The following is an 8,895-nucleotide window of genomic DNA, read 5'->3' on the forward strand; positions in this document are numbered from 1 at the left end:
TAGCACTCTGGACTTGTAACCGGAGGGTTGCCGGTTTGAGCCCCGACCAGTGGGCCGCGGCTGAAGTGCCCTTGAGCAAGGCACCTAACCCCTCACTGCTCCCCGGCGCCCGCCCGTTGTAGCAGGCAGCTCACTCGCCAGGATTAGTGTGTGCTTCACCTCACTGTGTGTACACTGTGTGCTGTTTGTGTTTCACTAATTCACTGATTGGGTTAAATGCAGAGACCAAATTTCCCTCACGGGATCAAAAAAGTATATATACAATATATATAACTCATCTTTATTATATTTTACGTCTGCCCGCGGACCACTTGGGATAGCTTGTGGACCACCAGTGGTCCCCGGACCACAATTTGAGAAATACTGCTTTAGACCCTTTCTCAATAGACTCTCAATAGGAAGCCCAGCGATCAGAATTTGTAGGATCTTTGCAAACAAGAGACGTCATGTCTGGCAATGTGTCTGGCCAAAGTCCTGAAACTCCTTGTAAGGATTGCGCAGGTATTCCCAGTGGTGCGCACAGGGGCGGTGTAAAAAATTCAGTGCGAACTCCCCCACGGATGTTCCTACAGCGATGGACGGAAAGAGGCGATCGAGGAGGAGGTTGGATAAGCGAGGGTGCCATAAGCCAAGTGACATTGTGCAAGGGGCTAAGCTGGGTGTGAATAATGTTTTGCAGATTGATGCTGGAAGTGGAGGGGCAATCATCCACTTGAGTCACCATCTCAGACAACTTCAATTTTAAAAACGGCAGTTAATTTCTGACCCTGCTGTGCTGACATGCACTGAGGGACTTGGGAAGAAGCTGAAAAGCATTCAGTTTGGAAGAGCAATGCATTTCCCTCTGGTCAATTTTCCGGCTAATATTGTGTGGGTTCTGCCTGCAAAGAGGTGAAAATATGCTGTCAAGACCCGATGAAGACCTACCACAGGGTGTAAAAGTACACTGGAGCGTGGATGAGAAGGTTGGGCGTAATGAGAGTGGCATGGGACCTTTCTTACTGTAATTGAATTTCACATTAAATAATATCAAATTCCCCAGAAGGCCGAACCCCACTCAATTAAAGCCCTCAGAGTTACCTTGACCGAAATATTTAAACATCTGATGCAATTAATTACCGCCCTGATTGGAGCAATTAAAGGCCTTTGCCGAGCTCTGGGATGACTGTCTGTTCAGGGGGAGCTCGGGATGTCTCTGGAGACTCTACTTTTGGGAACGCTGCGTCTCTCATTATTCCGGTCTACACTTCTTTTCACAGGATGCGGGCAAGACAAGAGTGTGTGTGTGTGTTTGAGGTGTTGTGTGTAACTGTGTATGTGTGTGTATGTATGTGTGTGTGTGTGTGTGTGTGTGTGTGTGTGTGTGTGTGTGTGAAAAGTCTGCCATGCTAATGTGTAGTTTGCTTCTCAGGGGTAGCCACAGTCAGTATATGACAGATTAATCTGAGTTGCGCACCTGGTGTGTCATGATTAGACTGTGTGCCTGCAATTTTCTGATTGAGGTTAATTTGAATTTGATTAATATTTTGCTTTCGTTGCATTGTCTGATTCGGGTGCAAGGGGGTTGGGGGGAGTTTGGGCAGAGTATATGAGTTCACTTGTCAACATCATCTATTTCTATTCACATCAGACAAGTCTTTAAAATAGCCATATCATTTATTTGACGAAAACGGATTAATTTGTAAATGAGCGTGGAATTCAATCTGACTTACCATGGATAACCACATATTCAAATCTCTTGCCCAATATAAACTCATCCAATTAAATCAAGTCATGCTGTTCAGCCAACATGCTGGGGGTTAAGTAGCCAACATGTGTGTGGGTGTGTGGGGTGTGTGTGTGTGTGTGTGTGTGTGTGTGTGTGTGTGTGTGTGTGTGTGTGTGTGTGTGTGTGTGTGTGTGCGTGACGATTTCCTTTCAATCCTTACATCACCCATTGATTGAGGTCTGGGAAAGCACCAGAGGGTTTTCTTAAGGGGTTCTCGTGCCAATTAATCTCCCAAATTAGCCCCATCTCCAGGAATGAAAGCGCACTCCAAAGATATAAACCGTGATAAAAGTAATATAATACGGTTTGATGTCTAAAAAGCAAAATCACTGCTGGAGAAGATCCCTTGAAATTACTTGCACAACTTTTTTATGGCTGTTTTTAGGTGCGAGGCTTGGACGCAGCAAGCTCTAAATAAATAATGTTCTTCTTCTCTCTGCGCTGCGCTAGTCTCTCCTTTAGCTAGATAAACATACACCCAGGTTACAGGTGGAGCTCCGAGGAACCTGACAGCCAGGGATGAATATTGATCGCAGCGTAGGATGCGCAGGCTCTGCTTGTCGCTAGCACCAGCACTTCTTCCGTCTCACCTGTACATGGCCAGTAACATTTACATTTTTGTTCGTTAAGCTTGCGCTTTCATCCCCAAAAAACGTCCACAACGACGCACGCATACTGATAGCCAGAGGTTTGTGTGTCCACGGCTCTGTGTTATCTGGGGAGGTTTTAAAGCTGTGCTCCGCTGGTAGAGAGCCATGAGTTTGTTATTGAAATGCAACATTGAGTAGCTACAGTATGCAAACTCAGTGAGCCGACTGACAGTATAGGAATTGGATTTTTTTTTATCAATAACAGTGCTCAGAGAGAACACAAACAGTGTTGCTGGCAACACGGAACTCTCTCAGGTGAACTGCAGGAATGATGTAAGAAGAGTCAAAATGACATAGAATAGACCATAGATATTAGAAAGCTAGGTACCGTATTGTCCGCCGAGTTCTATTAGGTGGCATACGCGGCCACCATATTGTTGGGGGAAAACACCTTTCTGTCTATGGGCAACACTTGCCGGCAATCAGAGACACCTGTCTGATTTCCAGTCAGAGTCACCTGCTCCTCCATTGGCCTCCAGTGATTGTTCCCCCCACCATGATGGTGGCGTTATTTACGTACATTCTGGAGCCCAATGCGGTATCTAGCTTTCTAATATCTATGGAATAGACCTCTGAAGTTCGCTTACAAAAAGGACCCGAAGCTGCCATCTTTGCCCATATAAGGAGATCCGGGTGTTAATTGAAGCTAACTACTGTAACTATGGCAAGTTGCACTGCAAGTTAGCTCTGGGGTAGAACAAATAAAAGTTTGCCATCTAAATGTACTAAAGATCACAGTACCCACTCGAAGGCAGAGGACAAAAATGTGTAGAGCAAAACATCTGCATTCCAAACTTCTTTGTCCCTGCGAAAGTTTAAAAGGTGCAATAATTCAAATCGCAAGATATCAGATCTCCATATATGAGCAAAGATGGCAGTGTTTTTACCCTGGCTTTGTTGAACAAGGAGAGTTCGGTTCATGGTCACAAAACATGGTTGTTTCCCTCTTAATGTGCAAATCAAAAGACTTTAAAATAACCACTAAAAAATGTGAAGTATGTGAAGCAAATCTGAAGAATATCTGAAGAAAGACAGTTTGTGACGCAAATGCAGACTGTGACCTAAACCATCCCACTGTTCACTGATCACTGATCAGGTAAAGTTGCTGGGACCTACTGTATTGTAAACTGTCTTTGGCTGCAAGACAGCCAATCAGCGTAAACAAAGCTCACTTATTTATTAATGTGGTTGCCAGATAAGCATGACGGGGCGCTAGATATCATAATTTGGTTCCCAAAGTTGCGTACCTTCTATGTTAACATCAGAGAACAGGGTAAACTATCATCTAAGACAAGTATGTGTACAGTAACTATGGTAATTCTATGGCAGGGTGGGTGCCTTCTTAAGCACTGTGTCAAGTAGCACTTATCTGCTTGATCAACTTTAGTTGATTTGAAATGTAGATAAAGGAGAATTCTCATTCAGTTGTGCAGTGGGCTAATGAAAAAGGATTTCCTATCTCTCTGGTCAACTTCATTCACACAAATGGTCTTCACTTGCATCAGATCTTAAAGGTTCAGTCCCCAATTCTGCTGAAAGATTCTTGATACGGTTATGGTTATGGAATTTAACAGACGCCTTTGTCCAAAGCAACTTACAAAATAAAACAATATAATAGTTAAAAATGAAGAGTAAAGACTACATTAAGGAAAATAGCACAATAACAATAATGTCAGTGCAATATTAACAGTCAATAATGAAATAAACAAATACCATAAATATACAAAGCATACATGTAACTCATCAGAACCATGTAATCAATAAAGTTTAAGCTGAACAGATATGTCTTTAGACCCCTCTTGAAAGACCCAAAACTATTGCAGGAATGCAGAGCACTGAGCAACTCATTCCATCAACAAACTCAACATATATGATATTTGAGCTCAACAACATTTACACCACTTTTCCAATTTACAGAGCAAGGACTGTGCATGAACACTGCATCTAACAAAACATGTATTAGATTAGAATCACAGATTATACCTTCAATGACATTAGTTCAGATATTTAAAAAGTGCAGTCCCCAATTCAGGTGATATTGTCAGCTCAGCCCTTCAATAATTGGCTAGAATGGTGCATTGGAGTATTTTTCCAATTTATAGATCTAGGATTATGTGTGAAAACACTCTGACCAAAGGTGTATTAGATTAGAATAGTAGACTGTCCCTTTAATGCCTTATTTTCCAGTGTATTTTCGCCATTATCTTGTTTCTATCCTTTCATCTCCTGCTCTGATTATGATATTGTAAGTTGCTTTGGATAAAAGTGTCTGTTGGTACCCGGTCCATTCCATGTGCCCAATCCGTCCAGTTCAGGAATTGTCTCAGGTTAAACTCTCCTCTCCTCACGTTAACAACAAATTAGCTTAACTGCTTAAGCTCTTTATGAGCACTGACTTCTGGGCATGTGCAAAACAGACTAGACACCCAGCACTGACTAGACCAGGGGTGGCAAACATAAGGCCCAGGGGCCAAATCAGGCCTGCCAGCAGGTTTCATACGAACCCCCAGATGTTTTAGGTAGGAAGGGAACATTAGAAAAAAAGATCACATCCAGTTGTCTTCAACAATGTGTAATAAGCAATGTCTCTATGATATGATAAATTGATAACCTAGCACTACAAACCTCCCTAAGGAAGGGAGAAGTGGAAAACTTAACATGGAAATAGGGCATTACAAGAGAGAAAGAGCTGTATATGACAGCAGTACATTATTTGTACTTGTTTGCTCATAAGTGATATGATCAAATAACACTCTGATACCCATACAGAAAATGATAATGACCATGACAATGACGGCCCCCCACAAGGTCTCATTCCAACAAATCCGGCTCACTACCTAATATGAGTTTGACACCCCTGAACCAGACATTATCTGCTAAATAACATAACAACTATGACTGTACCTTTAATGCCTTCCTTTCCAGCATCTACTTTTACAAGGTCTTTTCTTTTTATCTCCTACTCTGATAATGATGATGTAGATCCTTTTGGATCGACTGTGTCTTTAATGGCTTTCATCCAAAATCTGTTTCTATCTATTCTATCTTTAATCTATTCTTTCTTTTCTTACTTTGACTATGTAGGTCACTTTGGATAAATGTGTCTAATGTTCTAAATGACATAACCAAAGTAAAAGTTCACTAATATTTAGCAGACACTTCTATTCAACGCGGCATGGACTCACAGAAGTTGGGTTTGGGAGTCAAACCCGGGTCAACCGGTTGTCATTGGTGATGCCCTCTCCATTTTCAAAAGACCCAGCTCTTTAGAGAACATCTCCTCTCATAGCACTACTTACAACAAGTCTTGCTGATCCTAGCACTTACCAACTGTCTTGAACTGACACTCAACTGTTTAAAAACAGCACTCATTGATTGACTTATTGTTACAGTACTCTACCGTTTTTACATTGTCCTAAAATTGTTGAGAGAATTGCTTTAAAACTTGTTACTGTTTACCATGTTGTTAGTCGCTTTGGTTAAAAATGTGTCAGCCCAATGTAATGTAATAATGTAATGTAATGTAATGCCCACCACACCCCTACTCACCTGGGGTTCTCTGCCGAGCCCCGCCCCTCCGCCCACGGCCACGATGGGCACGCCGGTCTGCGCCGAGACGAACTCGAGCATGGGTGCCAGCGGGGCTTGGTCGAGCGGAGGCGGACGCTCCTGCTCGAACACCAGGCCCTGCAGCGGCGTGGTGGCCAGCAGGTCGCACAGCTGCAGCAGCAGGCTGCCGGGGCTGCTCTCGTTCACCGTCAGCCAGATGACGTTGGCCGAGCCCGAGGGGGTCACCACGCTGTCGCCCACCGTGCCGGCCCAGCCCCGCCATGCCTCCGCGGCCCAAGCCCCCGCCTCCCCCTCCGACGCCGCCTGCCCCTCCGACGCCTCCGCGGACGCCCCTTCCACTGCCACCGCCGCCGCCCGCGTCCAGGAGCAGGGAGGAGCCCGAGTGCACGACGGCGATGTTGACGCCGCCGGACACGCCGCCCGAGTCCCTCTCTCTCTCCCGGGGGCGCAGCAGCAGGGGAGGGGAGGGGTGTGCGGGCCCCGTGCAGGCCAGCACGGCCAACAGGAAGGAGAGGGCGGGTCTGGAGGCCATGGAGATGGCGGATATGATGGGCAGGGGGGGGGGGCACAGGAAGACAACCTGGGGTGAGAGAAAGCTAAGAGTGAAGGAGGAAGAGAGAGAGAGAGAGAGAGAGAGAGAATGGGGGAGAGAGCAAGAGAGATAACACAACCGATAAGCAAAACTGTTGCACTGGCATGTCGCGATGAATGAAAACACAAAACCAAAAGACACTTTTCCGATCCAGGAACGAATTGCCGTAAACGGTAAAGTACATATTAAACCATAAGTTGTGAATAAGTCCAGGAGCGATATGCTAACAAAAAAAAATAATGGGACAAGTGCACTGTCTCAGACCTCAACCGATCTCAACAGAAGGGCTCACATCTCAAAACCAGCCCTACATTCAAACATTCATCAATTAAGGCTCCATAAACATCCAACACAATCCTCTCCCTGCAATGGGACACACACTCTGCTCCAGGCGATGGTTGTAGAGTCCCCCCACACACACACCCCATCCTCAGCCCCTCAACAGCCCCTTTCCCGCCCCACCTCACGGCCAATCACAATTCATTCGCCCCATTCGCTGATTCATGAGTTAGTTGCACACCATTGGAGGGCTCCGAATCTCTGCTATAAATCTGCGAGGCCATAAAGCGCGCCTTCGAGGCGTAGAAGCCCTGCAGGGGTAAGAGAATGAACAGCAGTGAGGGAGAGAGCAGAGTATATGCGGGGAGGAGGAGGAGGAACGAGGAGGGGGGGGGGGGGGCATGGGGGGATTGTTCTGAGCAGTAGGGTATGCTCCGGTGAGGTGCAGGGTATGCTCCAGAGAGAGCGGGAGAGAGAGGAAGAGAGAGAATGGGAGACAGAGAGGGAGAGGGAGAGGGAGAGAGAAAGGGGGAGACTGGAAGAGAGAATGAGAGAGTGGAAGAGAGAAAGAGAGAGAGAGAGAATGAGAGAGGGGATCCTGCGCCAGAGGCCAAGAAGTGGTTGAAGAGACACAAACGGCAGGCAATGTAAAGAAGCTGCACTCCATGAATCATCCCCCGTCACAGTGTGTGCCAGCCTTATCCACCCCAATCCCCATCACACCAACCCCCTCCCCATTCACTCTCTTTAATTAACCTCGCTGCTGAGCTACACACACACACACACACACATGCATACATTACCAACACATACACATACAGTTAATTAGACTCAGATACTCACTGATAAACACACACACCAGCAAATGTATATATCGGCTAATGTATATTGCATGGGAAGGGACACTAAAGAGTACATAAAGCCCTTTCATGACACGTTCATACCCTTTATTCATTAGTCCACTAAACACACAAACACACACACACACACAAAGCATTCTTATTCAATGCTGGCACGAAATCTACATTTTCCTACACATGCACACTGTAACTGACAAACTGTAGTCTGCGAAACCTGCATACCTGTGAGACAAGCCTAGCAAATGCATTAGAATTCAAACAAGATGTACAGTATAACCTCAACACATGTGCCATAGTTGCAGGCAAACCGCTCGCACACTCACTCGCACTGTACACGGATACAGTGCACTTTTACAGTGCACCCACTAAAACACACACACACACACACACAAACACACACACACACACACACCAATCAAAAAATCTATATCTGTCTCTCAGCCGCACTGGCTGTGTTTCATGGCCCTTTAGTAATGGCAGAAGCATAAGGCTTGCTGATGTCAGACTTTTTTCCTTTCCTCCTTCCTCCACTCTCTCTCTCTCTCCCTCTCTCTCTCTAATCTCTCTCTGTCTCTCTGTCTCTATCTCTCTCTGTCTGCCCTCTTTCTCTCTCTCTCTCTCTCTCTAATTCCTCTCACTCACACATTCCTCCGTCTTTTGACACGGCATCGTCATCAGAGGAAGAAGTGGCGGATTAAGACGCTGGCGGCGACGCAGCTCAAGGCTTGTGGGGAAAATAAGAAGGTTGTGGGGAAAGAGCGTGGGGTCCACGAGGAGGGGGCATGGAGCCCTGAAGAGGAGGAGGAGAGAGAGAGAGCAGGGGGAACGCCAGGAGTGGAAAGAGAAATATTTATCAGACGAGAGCCAGGAGAGAACGCGAGGCCGAGAGACAGACGAGCAGTTGGTGGGGAGGGGGCAAATGGGGAAAATTGTGAGGGGTTGAGAAAATTGTTGCATTATTAAGCCTTGTAAGGCTCATCAGCACTGGAGATAGAGGGGCCCTCACACACACACACACACACACACACACACACATACACACACACACACACACACACACAATAACAAACACACAGGCACACACATACACACGTGTATTACTGTCCATTGGGGGGTGAGCCACCTCGCTCTGGATAAAAAGGTGTTTTCAGTTCACAAAAATTGACAACACAAAAC

General features: G+C 45.9%; 1 protein-coding gene across 1 annotated transcript in view; it reads right to left on the reverse strand.

Annotated features, from left to right (window-relative positions):
• Nucleotides 1–6,240, reverse strand: part of grin2da (glutamate receptor, ionotropic, N-methyl D-aspartate 2D, a) — a gene marked incomplete at its 5' end in the record, with an annotated part of 45,849 nt that extends 39,609 nt beyond the window's left edge. The window contains 1 exon segment of the mRNA XM_048230171.1: nt 5,968–6,240. Within this exon segment, the coding sequence (XP_048086128.1) occupies nt 5,968–6,240 (273 nt within the window).
• Between the last annotated feature and the right edge of the window lie 2,655 nt (nt 6,241–8,895).

Source organism: Alosa alosa, chromosome 20 (assembly GCF_017589495.1).
Source record: "Alosa alosa isolate M-15738 ecotype Scorff River chromosome 20, AALO_Geno_1.1, whole genome shotgun sequence".
In the NCBI taxonomy this organism is placed as follows: domain Eukaryota; kingdom Metazoa; phylum Chordata; class Actinopteri; order Clupeiformes; family Clupeidae; genus Alosa; species Alosa alosa.